Genomic DNA, 17,931 nt, shown 5'->3' with positions numbered 1-17,931 from the left:
ACTTTTTTTCTTCCCAGTTTATGAAGTAGATCATTACTATTTGGTATGTTTTAACACTATCACACAGTATGGTAATATCAAGCTTTTTGATGGAGATCATGGACAGCTTTTAAGACATTTGGTATGGCTTAAAAGTTAATCTCTATTCACATTATGTTTGTTTCTTTTAGTTGAATGATTAGATTTTATTATGTTTGCTTATTTGATGTTTTTATTTTCAGAGAAGTTCATTTTCAAACTTTATACAATGTGAAAGAAATCTACAAAGTTCTGTTTTGGCAAGTGATATCAAGCAAATGGAAATTCTGTGATCAAATCTTCATGGAAGTCTTTGGATAACAATCATTTACACTGTGGAGTTGTAGTGATGAGACTCATGGAAACATACATGGGTTGTGCAAAGTGGGATCCTGGTTTAAAGAAAAATAATGTAAGTCTTTCAGATTAGTCTCATAAATAATAACATGTTTTGGTCTATTTGCTTATAATTTAATGGTTATTTATCTGTCAATTAGAGTTACCCTAAGAGTTACCCTAAATATTCGTTCATTTGTTAAATGAGCAAATAGATGCTTGCTCATTAAATGAAATATCAAAGAATTCTTGCTCATTTGATAAATGAGCAAGAAATTACTTGCTCATTTGATAAATGAGAAAGAAATTACTTGCTCATTTGATAAATGAGAAAAGAAATGTTTGCTCATTTGACAAATGATTAAGGAATTACTTGGTCATTTCATAAATGAACAAAGAAATGTTTGCTCATTTCTCAAATGAGCAACTAATTCTTTACTCATTTAAGAAATGAGCAATTAACTTTTTGATTAGTTGCTGAATGAGCAAGAAATTACTTTCTCATTTGATAAATGAGCAAAGAAATGTTTGCTCATTTGACAAATGATTAAGGATTTACTTGGTCATTTCATAAATGAACAAAAAAATATTTGCTCATTTCTCAAATGAGCAACTAATTCTTTGCTCATTTAAGAAATGAGCAATAACATGTTTTTGTCTATTTGCTTATTTAATGGTTATTTATCTGTCAATTGAGCAAATAATTCTTGCTCACTTGTCAAATGAGCAAGCAATTATTCATTTTGCAAAAAAGGACAACTTCCATTCTCTCCCCGCCCTGATGCTTGCTGCATACTGATTGGATTTCTGCTATACTACTTTGCCTCCTTGTCCTCTCTTATCCCTCCTAGTGTAGGTGATCCAACCCCCTCCTGCTTAGCTGCTACATTCGTTACACATGTTATTTGTTTTGCAGGTGATAATCTTGGATAAATTTCGTGTAAAGTACAACCTGGGAATAATTACAAGTGAAGTGAACACTATTCAATCTGTTAAAGAAATTCCTCAAAAGAAGAAAAAGCAAAGAAAAGTGTCAGTTAAGGTTGATGAAGAAGAAAATGATGAAAAAGAAGAGCCTGAAGAAGAAAATGCTAAACAAGAAAAGCCTGAAGAAGAAAAAGTTGAAGGAAGAAAGAACAGAAGACAGAAGAAAGCTTAATGTTAGGGAATTAAATAGTTAGTAGTGATAATTTGTCTTTATTGGTTTAGGGAGTTGGGTAAATTAAGATTTTACCTACTTGTAAGTAGTCTTTGAATGATGTAAAACTGATTTATAAATTGATTTTACAAACATACCTTATCATATATATCACTACTACAAAAATGGTCAAAGAGACCTGTCGTAAATTGCCTAAGAGACCTGTTTTGAGGAGGTCTCTAGCTCACAGGTCTCTTTGATAAAGAGACCTGTTCAGCTGAACAGGTCTCTTTGTAATCAATAAGAGACCTATTAAGTAAGGCAACATGTCTCTTTCCATGGAATTACCTCTTACAATTATGCAGGGAAAGAGACCCGTTATTAAACATAATAGGTCTCTTTGGCCCTTATCAAAGAAACCTGTTCTGCTAGATAACAGGTCTCTTTTAGCTTAATTGTTATTAAAAAAATAAAATTGATAATGATATATTTATTAATTGAATATTTTTTTGAAAGAACTAAAATGGAAAAAAAATTGTAAATTATAAAACGAAATAGTTAATGAATTCATTGAAATAATTTACAAGGATAGATATCATTGAAATAATTTACAAGGATAGAACTCATTGAAATAATTTACAAGTATAGAACTCAATGACATAATTTACAAGTAACCATAACCAACAACTAACAGTCTAATTATATATCCAACCAACGATCCTTTGGTTGATTTTTTTTATCCCTCCATTTATCAACTTCCTTCATCGAGAGTTTCTTGAATTGCTCATCATCCTGTACACCATTAAGAAAATCAATTATAAAAAATTAACAATAACTCATTTGAAGCCTTCATCAAAATCAATCAACTCTTCAGCGTCAAAATCATTTCTATCATCCAAAATATAAACAAGAAAAATCATCAATTGATCCATCAAAACCAACATTAACATTCTTTTTTCCTATACACCCTTTCACTTAAACTGAAAAATTAAACAAGAAAAAATATACCAAAATTAACATGCAAATGAAAAAAAAAAATCAGAAAAAGAATTGTAAAAACCCCACCAATCTTTAAAAATCCACCCCCAGCCCCTATAAACCACCCACCCCCTGTCCATATGAACCCCAAACACCACCGTAACCTAGCACAACAACCGTAAAAAAACCCCAACCACCATTAAAAAATCGGAAATCCCTGGTCCATGTAAACCACTCGAAGCCCGTATAATTCAAAATCCCCCAACCCCCGTATAAACCTTGTATGAACAAACCGCCCACTCTCCGTATAAACCACCCCCCAACCCCGGTATGAACCACACCCAATTTTATTTTTAAAAAAAATCCTAGCCACCCATTAAAATAAAATAACACTTACCCAGTCTAAAACTCAAAACCACCATAACAACCGCCTAAAAACCATTAAAAATATAAAATAGAAAATGGTATTATAACTGTTATAGCTCTTCAATTATCACTTTAATTGTCCAATTTGACCGTAAAAAACTCTAGATCGATCTAGAGTTTTTATGGTAAAAATTAACAATTAAGGATAAGGAAACGTCGGCGTTAAATAGGATGCGGAAACAACGTCGTTAAGGTGGAGGGTGCCGCAGTGACACCGTTAAAGTGGAGGATCTTGCAGTGGCCGTTGAGGTGGGGGATGTGTCGTACTTTCTTGATCTAGGATAAAAAGAAAAACATGAATTAAGAGGAGACGATGTGGCGTAGCTATCTTGCAAATGATGAGGGTAGGTGAAAGGAAGAGGAGCATTTAAGGGAAATTGAGGAGATAGAGAGCCGTGTAAATAGAAGTAGTGACGGGCCTCATTCAATAAAAGAATTAGAAAAAATAAAGTGGTGGACCTATATATATATATATAATACCATTTTCTATTTTATATATATAAGAGACCTGTTATTTCTAATATTAGGTCTCTTATATTTAAGAGACCTGTTGTGTAAACTAACAGGTCTCTTTATAGAGGTTTCTTTGACCATTTTTGTAGTAGTGTATACAACTAGTGTTCATTTGAAATATTCGTTCATTTGTTGAATGAGCAAACAGATGCTTGCTCATTAAATGAAAGATCAAAGAATTCTTACTCATTTGATAAATGAGTAAGAAATTTCTTGCTTATTTGATAAATTGGTGTCGACAGATTCTGAATGCGATTGCTTTTCTTCACACTCATACTCTGCCAATTGTTCACCGTGCGCACTTAGAATCTGTCTACACCAATTTTCGATTGCTGGTTTTAGAGAATATGGAACAACTCATAACAGAATTTCTGCATGAACCTTATGACAGTAACACACCTTCAATTGCTATGGAAGATTGGTGTCTGTAGGATTTATTTTCCAAGAATTTCTGCATGAACCTTATGACAGTAACCTGATGATGCTCCAAGTACACATGAGAAACCAAATGATGCTGAAAGTACACATGAAACCAAATGATGCTCAAGATCAGACAAGGACTCCCTCGAACAACATAACCAAGATGCAGAGCAACAGCAGATACATCGTGGCAGGTATGAGGATAATCGAAGAAGAGGCAACATGAAGCTGTTTTATTATGCTTTTGCTGTGCCAAATTCTAAGATCAATTTCACTCTTTGCTAGTTTAGTATAAGAATAGACTATTTTTTCTATGTTAGTGTACTAATTGTGACTGAGAGATACTTATGAGTTTTAGTTAAGTATATATGTTTACTTGAGTTTAGGTAGTCTTTCTAGATTTTACTCTTCCTCTACTGATTTTCTTATCTTTATATTTGATTATTGACTTATTGTAATATAGCTACATGATTAAATTCAAATTATTAGAGTTACCTTAAATATTCGTTCATTTGTTTAAATGAGCAAACAGATGCTTGCTCATTAAATGAAAGATCAAAGAATTCTTGCTCATTTGATAAATGTGCAAGGAATTTCTTGCTCATTTGATAAATGAGCAAAGAAATGTTTGCTCATTTGACAAATGATTAAAGAATTACTTGGTCATTTCATAAATGAACAAAGAAATGTTTTCTCATTTCACAAATGAGCAAGTAATTCTTTGCTCATTTAAGAAATGAGCAGTTAACTTTTTTATTATTTGCTAAATGAGCAAGGAATTACTTGCTCATTTGATAAATGAACAAAGAAATGTTTGCTTATTTGACAAATGATTTAGGAAATATTTGGTCATTTCATAAATGAACAAAGAAATGTTTGCTCATTTAACTCATTTCTTAAATGAGCAACTAATTCTTTGCTCATTTTTTTTTTAGAAAAATTCTTTGCTCATTTAAGAAATGAGCAATTAACTATTTTATTATTTGATAAATGAGTAACTTAGTTTTTGCTCATTTGAGAAATGAGCAATTAAATATTTGATTATTATGAGCAAGGAATTATTACTCATTTTATAAATGAGCATCTAACTATTTGCTCATTTGACAAATGAGCAAAGAATTATTGTTTATTTATCAGTGATTTGCAACCAAAGATCAATTTTATCCAAGGATACAGACAATAATTTGCTCATTTCACAAATGAGTGACCAAGTATTTGGTCATTTGACAAAATGAGTAGTTAACTATTTGATTAATGAACAAGGAATTATTTCTCATTTTGACAAATGAGTAACTAACTATTTGCTCATTTGAGAAATGAACAAAATTTTAGTCACTCATTTGAATATGTTCAATTTTCAAATCAACAATATTTGCAAAGCATTAAATTATGATTAGTACAAAATTAATAATATATTATTAAATATAAAAATTCAACAAAATTTTATATGCATATAAAAGTATCATTACACTTTTTTTTGGACAATTTCTAATATTTTGATGACTCAATAATTCACAACCTCTACATAATATCTTCTTTTTTTGGTTTTGTTCTACAACCTTTTCTTTTTCTCCATTAAGCCTTTTTGCACTTCTACCTCTTGTTTCAACATTTGACACATCAATCTCAATCCCTTTCTTTTTTGAAGTCTCTTCATTTGATACATGAACTCCAGTCCCTTTATTCTTTGAAATTTTTGGAGGTTTGACAATTATTTCAGTTGGCACACTAGCTCCAATCAATAGCTCAATATCTTGTTCTTTGTTTTTTGCACTTCCAGCTGTTGTGTCATTATTTCTTGCAATCCTCTTAGCTTCCAAATCCTTTCTTATTCCTTGAAGATTTATCACAATGTCTTGAATATCTTCATCATTGCCTTCTGCCAAACTTACACAAGTGTGTATCTCTGACCATAAATCATTTAACAATTTTTTCTTGTCAATTATATTAGCACATTGCTCTAACAGATTTCCTCCCAAGTCAAAATTGGTTTCTTCAGTGCCATAGTAGTCCATCTATGCAGAATATACTGCTCAGGAATGGTTTCAAACCTTTTTGCTTTCCAAACCTAAATCATATGTCTACATGGAATTCCTTGCCTATAAAACAGCTTGCAAGAACATGTGGTGTCATTGTTAGTTGGATTAAACACAACATCAAATGTTCTAGTCCGATTTCCTTCACTTACTTTTGCAACTTCCAATCCATTTTCTTTCTTCAATTGATCAACACCACAAGAAAAACAAGCAATTTCAACCTCATAAAAAACAGAGTTAGTATATACTTGTGAGGCATGCTTTTCTATCCCTAGTGGTGTTTTGCACTCAAGATATTTGTGTTTTGAATCATTGTAATTTTGACCTTGAGTGTGTCTCTGGGCATCAATTGCAGCTTCATATCTCAAGTAAAACTCAACAAGTGACACATGATCGAGGATTGATAAAGGAGCAGAAAAAATTGTTTTCACTTTCCGATCTTGATGTTGTACGCATTATTCCTCCAAGGAACACATCTCTGAAATACGCCGGAATCCACTTATCCCTTATCTTGTACATATAACCTAACCACTCATGTTGTTCCAAGTGGTATTTAACCATCACCTTGTTCCACCTTTCTTCAAACTCAGCGGGTTCAATTTCAAGATGCCAAATGCAAGAACATAATTTTTTTAGGAAACCAGTTTCTTCTTGCATGATTGATTTCTCCAACTTATCTAGTAACTTTTTCACTATGTGCCACATATAAAACCGATGTTCAGTCTTCTTAAACACACTTCTAACAACAATTTTCATTGCTGGATCCTAATCCATGATCTTACAATTAGGTTCATTCCAACCCATTGCCTTGAGAAATGATCTGAACAGTCACTCAAATGACACGGTATCTTCCTTTTCTATGAAACCAGCAGCAAAAGTAATGCAGCTCTTATGATGGTCAACCCCTGTAAATGGAGTAAACATCATGTTGTACCTGTTTACACATACAGATTAGATTTTAAATGAGCAAATAATTCAATGCTCATTTGAAAAATGATCAAATAATTGATTGCTCATTTGTTAAATGAGCAAATAACTCAATGCTCATTTGTGAAATAAGCAAACAATTCTTTTCTCTTTTGTCAAATGAGAAAATAATTGAATGTTCATTTGTCAAATGAGCAAATAACTCAATGCTCATTTGTGAAATAAGCAAACAATTCTTGGTTCATTTGTCAAATGAGCAAATAATTCAATGCTCATTTGTCAAATGAACAGGCAATTCAATGCCCACATACATACTCTTATCAAAGAATATTAGACTTATGGGGATATTCACTTTTCACATTGAAGTAATGAGCAATTATACTAAGGTCATTTAAAACAAAGTCATTAATTTAAGCTATAGTAGTTATAACACAGTAATGAATTACCTATCGGTTTGGTATGTGGTATCAAAGGATACTATATCACCAAATAGAGCATAACTCTTTTTACAAAGGGGGTCTGCCCATAATGCTCTACAAAGGCAATAATCTTCATCCTTCTCAAAATCAAAGAAAAAGGCGCTCCACATTAGCTTTTTGTTGGTAAAGTTATCCACGAACATTTGAGCATCGCTTCCTTGAATGTATGCTTTTAAATCTCTAATAATTTTTTGAAATCTTGCTTGGATGCACCAATGTTATCATATCCTCCACCAATTTCCTTCATCATTCGAAAAGTTGTAACGGGACCAATATTCACCTATATAAAGAACAAAACAGTTTGTCAAATGAGCAAATAATTCAATGCTCATTTTTAAAATGAGCAAAGAATTCAATGCTCATTTAATTATTTGCTTGCTCATTTGAACAATTTAATGCTTATTTTTCAAATGAGCAAACAATTCAATGCTCATTTTTCATATGATCAAATAATTATTTGCTCATTTGTCAAATGAGCAAACAACTTTTATTAGAACATATAGAGAATTCATGAAACATAAGAGACTTTGAAAGTGTTACCTTAGAATTATTCACAATTACTTCCTCTGTTCCACAAATATTGCAATAAGGATGAGATTACACATCCTAAAGCACATTTTATATGCTAAATATCTATAATTATGTAAGAGTAAAAATTATAAAAAGTTGATAATGTGAAAGTATTTTACGAGACGAATCTAACAATACCCACATGACTATATTTTACTTTACGTATAAATCATAATATGTGGTCAGACAAACGTGATGATTAGTGTAAAAGTCCACTTGTTGCAATATACTAGAACGAAGGAAGTATTTTTTTGTGCAATATGTTCATTTTCCTTCCTTCTTTTTGGAAGAGATTGCAACTAGGTGTATAAAGTGCATGAGTATGTCCCTCATGAAATTGTGTCACTATGAATTTGTTATCACCACAATGCTTTATGACAATATGTGTCTTGCACCCAACACGAGTAACAAGTCTCTTCTTTTTTATTGAAGCTTTTTCTTCATTGTTTTATCCTTCCTTGTTATTTAAATCTTTTTTAACAGTAGCCTTTCTTTTCTCTTTGTATCCTTCCTTATAGCATAAGATATACTGTGATTTCAATTCTTTGCTTCTTTTTTGTCTTTTAGTTGTAGAATTCCTTGTGTTGAATCCAGCAGCAAATGCATAACTTTTACAAAATTCAAGGCCCTCTTCAAGATTATTAAACTTCATTTAAGGAAATGTCGCAGGTACAGAGTATTATATAAAATTAAAAAAAGGTCATTTACATGAAGTTTTACTATTAAAAAAACTAGAGAGATTGTTATATGTAACCGGGTGCACGGTGCATCCAAGGGTATTGTTTGATTATTTTGATGATTATTGCTCATTTAATCATCAATTGAGCTGAGCAAAAAATTTGGATTACCCTTGGGTGCACCATGCACGCGGGGTGTTTATAATTATTTAAAAAAAATGAAAAAACTAGAGTAAAACTTTTATTTTTTGCATGTCGTGGAAAATGTTATTATATTACTCCCTTCGTTTTTTTTTTATTATTATTTGCATCACTTGCAAATGTGCGTAGTTTTAGGAGAATAAATTTGGTATAATATAATAATGTGAGTGGATGAATAATTTATTATGGTAAAAGTAATGTGGGGACCATGAAAGTGATAGTATGTGAGAGAAATAGTGGGGATCATGAGAGAAAGAAATGATAATATAATTTGAGTGGGGTTTAAAGTAAGAGAGAAATAATAAAATATAGTATAAAGTTACCATTTATAGAAGTGAAGCAAAAAAAAAAAAAAACCATAAAAAGCTTTTAGAAGGTACTCTTAGCTGGAAGAATAGGTAGAAATTTTTTAAGAGTAATTAGCTCTCACCTCTATTCTCTCAAAAAAAAAAAAAAAAAAAAAAAAAAATTCTAGCCTTCTTTGTTGATTCTAAGAATAGGTAGAAAACTCCAACCTTTGTTTTTCTAAACTTTTTTTTTTTAACTTTTTTTTTTTTTTTTTTTTTTGCTTTATAATAATGAGATCTCCCTTAAAAGAAAGGGTTTTCGATCTCAGCTCCTTCAAAAGACAAGATTTTTTCGATCTCTTTTGAAAGATAATGTTTTTTTTTTTTTGCTTTATAATAATGAGATCTCCCTTAAAAGAAAGGGTTTTCGATCTCAGCTCCTTCAAAAGACAAGATTTTTTCGATCTCTTTTGAAAGATAATGTTTTTTCAATTTCCTTCGAAAGACAAGGTTTTTCGAACTCCTTCGAAAGACAAAATTGTTTCGTTGGTGAAAAATTATGTGGGGCTGCAAAGGTTATTAATTTTTCGAATACGATCAAATGAATCCGATGGAAATCATCCTCACGACTACAAGGGGATCGTTAGATTGTCTCTCCAACAAAACTGTATTTTCCAGTGATATAAGCGGGAGATGTTCCACATTACAAGATTTGTTCGATGATCGTAGTTTTTTATGAAGGAAATTTTTATTTGATTCAAATTATGTAGTTGTTAAATTCATTTATCGTTTTAGATATCATATAACTTTTTATTAATGAATTAATTTTAATTTTTTTAAAAAAAATAAAAATAAAATAAAAATAAAAATAAAAATAAAAAAAAAGAAAAAAGAAAAAAGGGGTACTCTTAGCTAGAAAGACTTCTTTCGTTGACTTATATTCCTTAAATGTACTGCTCTTATCCATGACAATGGCCACACAATTAATCAATTATACTAACGGGTTGCAAGAAAATTGCTAAAAATTTTCATATACTTCTTTGTTATTTATTTTTATTTTATTTTGAAAATGATGGAGGGAGAAGATGGAGAACCATACCCAAATTTGGACACTTTAGCCCGAGAAGGTGCTCAACTTGGATCTCAGCTTCAACCCATTTTTCTACCAGGTAAGGAGTGCAGGAGGGTTTGGTTTTTTTTTTTTTATTTTTTTTTTTATTTTATGTACATATATGAAAATTACAATTCAACAATTTAGGTAAAATAAATTTTTTCTTTTTTAAAAAAATTACTCTGATCTCTTTATTTTCTTTTGTTTTTTCACACTTTCCTATTTTAGTTTGTAGTAATACTTTGTACTGTTCGTAATATTTTTGTTTTATTTGTTAGGTAGGATGGAGTATTTCTTTAAAAATAGCTTATCTTCACCTTAGAAATAATTATATAAAAAAGCTTCAATCAATAAAATTATTTTTAATATGGTAAAATCAGTATTTCTAACTATAGTAACTTAGTAAAAGAGTAAAATTCAGTTTCAAATTAAGTGAGTAAAAAAACATTCTAATTACAGAAGATTAATTAGTTGCAACAAACAAGTTAAATAAGCTCTAATTAGTAAAAGGAAAAATTTATGGGAATAATCCCATTTTTGGACCATTCGTTTTTAATAATCCCACTTTTTAGATATTTTTTAATAACCTTTATCCCCATTCTTTTTTAATGGTCCTATTTTATCAGAAACCAGTTGAGTAGGTAATTTTTTTTTAAAAAAATTAATTTACACATGTCACAATTTGATTTGTCCAAAATTAAAAAAAATTAAAAAAATAAAATAAACCCCCCACCCTGAACCCACCCACCGGATCTTTCCCTGCCACCCCCGCTCCTCCTCCTCCCATCACCCCACCCCTGTCGTTCCTCCCCCTCCCCTCACCCTTGTCGCCGCCGCTCCTCCTCCCCTGCCTTGAAGTACCGTACTGCAGACACGTGAAAGCACCTTTCGCTTTTCCAAAAGCAAAACCAATAATTCAATGGAGTAGTTTCGTACTTAGTTCTCAAACTAGCTTTAAATAACATTCATCAAAGTGAAAATCTAAAACTTATACTCAAATTTCGTGGGGGTTGGTTGATGGTGGTGCGTAGGTGGGATGGTAGGTGGTGGTTTGTGAGCTGGTTGATTTTTGTCACGGGAAGACAGAAGGTGGGACGGTGGGGGTTTCTGGGTTGGTTGATGGTGGTGCGAAGGTGGGATGGTGGGTGTGAAGAACTCTAAAAAAAATCAATTTGGGGCTTTTTGTTTGGTTAAGCTACTATTGTAATTCGTTGCACCAATTGAATATACGTTGGATTGTGAGCATCTTGATACAAATTTCATGCATTTTGGTGAAGAAATAAGTAGGTTACCATTATGTCATGAACTCCATACGTGAGCTTCAATGAAGTTTCCTCCATTGTTGTCTTCTTTAAGCTTAAGCATGGGGTTGTCGAGGAAGGAGAGGAAGGGGAGGGAGGCCAGCGGCCGCCGGCGCGTCTGTCGGATCAGGTACCGGCGGTAGGGGGGCTAGCCTGGGCTGGCTCCCTGGTGGCTACTGGTTGTTTTTTTTTTTTTAATTGACCAATCACAGACCGTCACGTGTTAAGTAACCTGTTGTAACAGCTTACATAACCGGTTGGGACCATTAAAAAAGACTGGGGGGTAAAGGTCGAATTATTAAAAAATATCTCAAAAGTGGGATTATTAAAAACGAATGGCCCAAAGGTAAGATTATTCCCATGAATTTTTCCTTAGTAAAATTCTAATAAAAATATAGATTTTGAATAAGAATCAGGGGAAGAAAACACGACTTTAATTCGTAAATTTTAATTTTTAATAAATAAAATGTTCATTAATTTTCCCAAAAAAAAAATTCAAAACATCTTCTATATATTACAAAGTTCTCTCTCTTCTTTTTTGGGTTCATTGATGTTGTAAATATTTTCTTTTCAATGAAAATATTTTAAGTATTGTGGAACTGTATATAATATTATTAATCTTATAAATTACAAAAAAAAAATGTTACTTTTTGTTTCACTTTTAGGAATTATGGATAAGACTTAATCAGGAAATCCGAACGTAAACCTACTTTATCGAGAAAAAAAAAAATTGAACAATTCATCTTTAAGTTTATAATGATCATTAAAGATCAACCGTACCACAACTTTATACTACTAGTCCCCATTTTTTTTTTTTTTTTTTTTTTTTTTTTATATAATTTTTACTTGAACTAATGAACTCTCTCCTTTCACCGCTCCGTTTCCACTCCACCAAAAAAAACTATATCCATCAACTCATCATCATCTACATAATTAAAAACTTTAATTTGCTTTCGATGTTGCTATATGAGCTTATCCAAAATTTTAAAGTTTCAAATTAAAAAACCTTTAAGCTTTAACTTCTTTGAGCTAATTATACTATTCCCTTGATCCATTTTAAAAGTTTTTCCAAGTTTAACCTTTCTTTTCTAGAAACAATAATCACCATCAAAGTAGGAACAATAATTAAGGAAATTAAGTACTTCGTTTATGGTAAAGAAATTATTTTAAAAGTTTGAGTTACGTGCATGGGTGGATTTAGTGTACAGACTGTACACTAAGGGTATGTAAGTTCATATTGCATACCCTATTTCACTATTGACTATTTTGCTAAAGTTAAAAAAAATAAAATTAAAAGCAGCTTATTACTAGCAATTTCAGCTTCACAATTTCAATGATTTGCTGGTTAAACGAGACATAAGTTGACTTGTTGGAATCCTGCTAAAAGTCTGCTTTCATTGCATTAATACTTCTTTTATCCCAACAACTTTGTATATTATTGTCTTTATTACATGAATAAAAAAGTAAATACTGTGGGACATATTTTATTGGGGAAGAAACGATTTTTTTTAAGACACAATTTGAAAAAGATCTTGCAATATCCCACTTAATTAGGTGTATTCCAAATATAGATTACAAAATGAAGTTCAAGGGGAGAATATCAGGCCTATAAATTACGGAGTGAATAATTTTTAAATTGGCCACGACATTAATCTCTTGAGAGCTTGTTTGTTTAAAGGGAGAGGAGATTAGATAAGAGGGCTCTTTTATTTATTTAGAGGGATGGAGATAATAAAAGGGATGAAAAAAGCTAATTATCTAGTTATAATAATAACTTGGAGAAATGGTATAAGGAATGGGGATAGAATAAAAGGATAAAAAGTTTTTTTTTACCCTTAATGAAGGGGAAGAGGAAGAGGGAGAAGAAAAGTTAGTAAGGACTACAAAGTAATTTTTGACTTATTCCAATCTATATATCAAACAATGAATAGCATTATTTTCTATCCCTATTTCACCTTATTCTTCTTATCTCTATCCCATCTTACCAAATGCCAAACACCCCATAACTCCCATAATAGAGATGACTCGTCAACGCAAACAAGACGATTTGTGTAAAGTCATCGTTGTTGGCTTGTTTCCCACTTGCCCTTACCGATGTGGCGACTTAATTTACTCTTAGAAGATAGACTTCACAAATCTCACTCAAATGGTTACGCAAAGTATAAGTTTTTTGATTAAATAGTATCACTATTACAATTTTACAAACATCAAAATATTACAATAAGTAAGGTCTGATATGATTCGTCTCATTGAGTATTTGAAAGAATAATTTACAACTTTCCACAGTAAAATACATTATTGGGATTTAAAAAGAACAAAGTACTATGTATATATAATCAAATGTGTGCTTTATAATCGTGAGAAATCAAGTGGAACCATTTCAATGAATTCTCCGTAGTACGTCATCATATTGCGGTGCTTCTATGTATATTCACATATGATGAAAATATAGATGAAGCAAGCATGGAATTCTTGCAATATGGTGTGAAACTATACCAAGCAGCCATGAAAGGTGATTTGTTGACTATAGACATGATTAAGCGTCAATCCCCTTCTTGGATCCGCGCAAAGATTACGAAGGGAGGCGAAACAGCTCTTCATATTGCCGCAGCAGCAAAACATGTTGAGGTTGTTAAAAAGCTCGTACACTTTATGTCCTCCGATTCTCTTGCTTTGACAAATAAGGTCGGAAACACAGCACTTTGTTTTGCGGCCGTGTCCGGTGTTGTTGAGATTGCAAGAGTGATAGTGGAGAAGAATGTCGAGTTGCCTAACATCCGAGGAAGTCAAGGGATGACACCACTTTACATGGCCGTCTTGCTAGGACACCGGGATATGGTTTGGTACCTCCTCGACGTCACTGAAGATAAATTATTGACAGATCAAGACCGCATTGGATTACTTAATAGCTCAATCAACACGGATATGTTTGGTAATTAAGCTAATTCCTTACTCTACATACTAACTGCCTAAAGTTTATTTCTTACCCGGACTCTTCATTTTACCTCAAGACATTTGTGACTTCATGTTGAACTAAAAACATGTGAAGTGTAACCGTGTAGGGTGCAAGATTATATAAGTTGAGATCATTCTTACTACATCACAAAGTATTTGTTGCTACTCCAACAAATTAAATTCCATGCTTCTTATTTGCTTATGATCAATGTTTCATGAATCAGATGTAGCATTGCATATTCTTGACAAGAATCGGAACTTAGCCTTTTTACGAGATGCTAAGAATGAGACTGCACTACATGCGCTAGCTCATAAACCGCTGAAGCCCAAAGCCCATCAATCGAGTATATGGAGCGTGATATTGGAGCGATTAAGTAAGTTGCTATGTATGAAAAGTTGATATTTATACGTCAAACACAAATTTTTATATGTGGCTGACCACACCGTGAGCAAGAGAAAAGGGTAGAGCCACAGCTTACCCGACTGAGTAATCCCTAAATAAGTATCCCTTAATAAATAACTCAAAACACACAGTGTGGTTAGCCACACAGAAAAAGCACCGAATGTCACATGGATCGATTGATTAAATAAGTTGTTAATAATGTATGTAAAATTGCTCTCTATATTTGCCATTTAGTGTCAAATCGATCAATTAATTGATGTTCACTCGATCTTTTTCAGTGAGTAGCATATATCAAGAGAAAAGGGTAGAGCCACAGCTTGCACTTCAACTAACACAAAACCTTTGGGGCGAAGTCATCAAATTGAAGGAGGAGGATATATCGAACTTGATAGGCTATCCTTGGAGGCTACTATTTGTTGCAGCGAAATTAGGGAAGGTGGAGTTTTTAACAACCCTGATCCGGTCTTATCCTGATCTTATATGGAAGGTAGATGAAAATAGGCGTACTATCTTCCACATTGCGATCATACATCGTCATGAGGAGATCTTTCAGCTGATATATGAGATTGGAGCAATCAAGGACTTAATAGCTACATTTAAAGATGATCATGGTAATAACATGCTGCATTTGGCTGCCAAGTTAGCACCTCCTCATCGACTTAACTCTGTGTCCGGGGCAGCTTTGCAAATACAACGCGAAATATTGTGGTTTAAGGTGATGATAACTCTATGTCAATGCAAATTCTATAATCCATTTCTTTTGATAATTTTAAGCTTTAATCTGTTAACATATAAAAACAACATAACTATATGCTTTATGGTTGACAATGACAATTCGATCTACTTGTGGAAGATGCAGCCTATATAACTTCGACTAGGAAGTAGGAAGTCTTGTATCGGACCATACAAAAATTGGCACTTGCTACACATCTAACCAAACAACCACTAAGCCTGTTGATTTCTTGCTTTGTTGTAGGCAGTGAAAAAGGTAGTAAGACCCGAGTATGTTGAAGCTGAAAACGAGGATAAAAAAACTCCTCAAACCTTGTTTAGCGAAGAACATGAAGAATTAAGAGCCAAAGGAGAGCAATGGATGAAGAAGACTGCTGAATCATGTGCACTCGTTGCTACTCTTATAGCTACTGTGGTATTTTCAGCTGCCTTCCAACTACCTGGAGGTGTTAACGACAAAGGAAGTGCTGTCCTACTGAAAAGTCTATGCTTTGTTGTATTTTCCTCGTCGAATGCAGTATCGTTGTTCACCTCCCTCGCTTCTGTGCTGATGTTTTTATCAATTCTCACTTCGCGTTATGCAGAAAATGACTTCCACATTTCACTTCCCTTAAAGCTCATGATGGGGCTCACCTTACTGTTCGTTTCGATTGCAACCATGATACTAGCCTTCACTGCTACATTCTTCATAACTTTTATTGAAGGTGTGAAATGGCTTCCTATTCCTATTGCCCTGATCTCATCTGTTCCTGTTGCACTTTTTGCCTTGCAGCAGTACCCTCTCTTGTTGGACATTTATCGCTCAACCTACAAGTCTCATCAATTTCTATTCGAATCAAGCGAAACAAAGCTTTTCGACAATTCTTCTCAGCATGATCCCTTTGTACATGCCGCATCAACGGTATCCATATATCCAATTAAGATTCATCCAAAAACCTCTATTACTTCTAACATACCTTGCCGCAATCCTTCCCATTGGCAAACACCCTCGCAGATAGTAGCACCTTGTGCTTCAGAGAATTACACTCCCAAATTTTATTCCTCAAATGATTTGTTTTCAGAAGCTGATCCTTGAAGCGGATTTTAAAATTGGCAAGGAAAATTATTCATATCAGCTTATTTGATCTGCCAGAAGCTTTTGCTCATCTTTTTTTGAGCTATTACTCTAATCATTTTCTAGGCCATTAGGCTATTCATTTGTTCATTTAATCATTCTTTTAGTTATTCATCTGAATTCATATTAATAATTCATTTTCTTTTAGCTAATCATCTGTTTTTAATCCTAGAGTACTGTCATAATGAGAGCAAAGAATTATGATTCTTACTATGGTTAAATGTATCATATATGGGCTGATGTTCTAATTAAGAAAACATGAAATTGTTTATTATCATCCACCAGATGATCTTGGCCCACGCCATATAAAACCGTCTTTTTTTTCATTTTTTTTTTCAGTTATAATAGTGCAAATGTCCAAACGAAAATCTCATTTACCTTTTGCACGCATTTTGATAAAAGTGAATTAAAAAAAAGTAAAAAGTTATTGCTTAAAGGAGAATTCTTTTTTATGAAAATATGGAGTTGCAAGATTTGAGTGATTTGAAATTTTAATAAGGAAAAATTGTCTGGAATAATTTCATATTTATGGCGTCCGCCCAAAATAATTTCACCTTTGGATATTTTTAAATAATCCGACCTTTATACTCAATCCGCCCAAAATGGTCCCAAGTGACCTGTAAACAATTGAGTAGGTAATTTTTTTTTTATTAAGTTCAATTTACACGTGTCACCACGTGATTGCTCAAAAAATGAGTTTTAATTTTAATTTTAATCAATTATTATTTATTTTAATTAAATATTTTGTTTTAAGAAAAAATAATTATCTAAAACAACCACCACCAGCCCAGGCCGGATCCTTCGTCGCGCTCAGACCCTAGATTACCCGCGCTGGTCGCCACTCATCCCCCTACCCCATCCGTCGCCTCTAAACCACAACAATGGTGGTGATGGTGATGGTGGGGTGAATGTGATGGTGATGGCCATAAAGATGATTAGGTGAATGTGATGGTCTAGATCTCAATCAAACGCGACAAACAGACGATTGGAGATGAATGTCGTCTTGGAGGTGGTGGACGGTGGAGGAGAAGTCAGTGGAGAGGAAGAAAGAGAAAATGGGGTCAGAAGAGAAGGAGGAGAGGGGATTGGTTGTGGTGGTGGGGTCGAGGCGAGGGGAAGGGAAGGATGCCGGAAGTGAGATGGCGAAAGAGGTGGGTTGCCGGCGAAGCAGCCTCCCAACGGTGGCGGTTGGGGCTGGCAGGGGCTGCGGAAGAGGGGAAGAGGCAAGAGAATCTCCCTACTAATCAAATGTAGTTGGCGGGGCTCGAACTCGTAACCTCAAAGTCACAAAGTGAGTTCCCCACCAATT

The 17,931-nt window shown here is 33.2% G+C and overlaps 1 protein-coding gene across 1 annotated transcript; it reads left to right on the top strand.

Annotated features, from left to right (window-relative positions):
* Positions 1-9,870: 9,870 nt before the first annotated feature.
* On the top strand, positions 9,871-16,954 carry LOC110687318 (ankyrin repeat-containing protein ITN1-like). The gene is made up of 5 exons (XM_021863951.1): positions 9,871-10,175; positions 13,871-14,350; positions 14,598-14,747; positions 15,055-15,491; positions 15,753-16,954. Exons 1-5 carry the CDS (start codon positions 10,076-10,078, stop codon positions 16,581-16,583), a joined length of 1,998 nt encoding a protein of 665 aa, XP_021719643.1. The 5' UTR covers positions 9,871-10,075; the 3' UTR covers positions 16,584-16,954.
* Positions 16,955-17,931: the final 977 nt, after the last annotated feature.

The sequence above is a fragment of the Chenopodium quinoa genome, unplaced genomic scaffold, assembly GCF_001683475.1.
Source record: "Chenopodium quinoa cultivar QQ74 unplaced genomic scaffold, ASM168347v1, whole genome shotgun sequence".
NCBI lineage: Eukaryota > Viridiplantae > Streptophyta > Magnoliopsida > Caryophyllales > Amaranthaceae > Chenopodium > Chenopodium quinoa.
The sequence above is the reverse complement of the archived record's forward strand: the minus strand, read 5'-3'. Positions and strand labels throughout refer to the sequence as shown.

Excerpts from the sequence above, each read along its gene's own strand:
- LOC110687318 (XM_021863951.1), top strand. The coding sequence starts at position 10,076 with ATGATGGAGGGAGAAGATGGAGAACCATACCCAAATTTGGACACTTTA. Across the intron at positions 10,176-13,870 it reads TCAACCCATTTTTCTACCAG|ATGAAGCAAGCATGGAATTC; the intron begins GTAAGGAGTGCA and ends ATGAAAATATAG. Across the intron at positions 14,748-15,054 it reads CGTGATATTGGAGCGATTAA|TGAGTAGCATATATCAAGAG; the intron begins GTAAGTTGCTAT and ends GATCTTTTTCAG.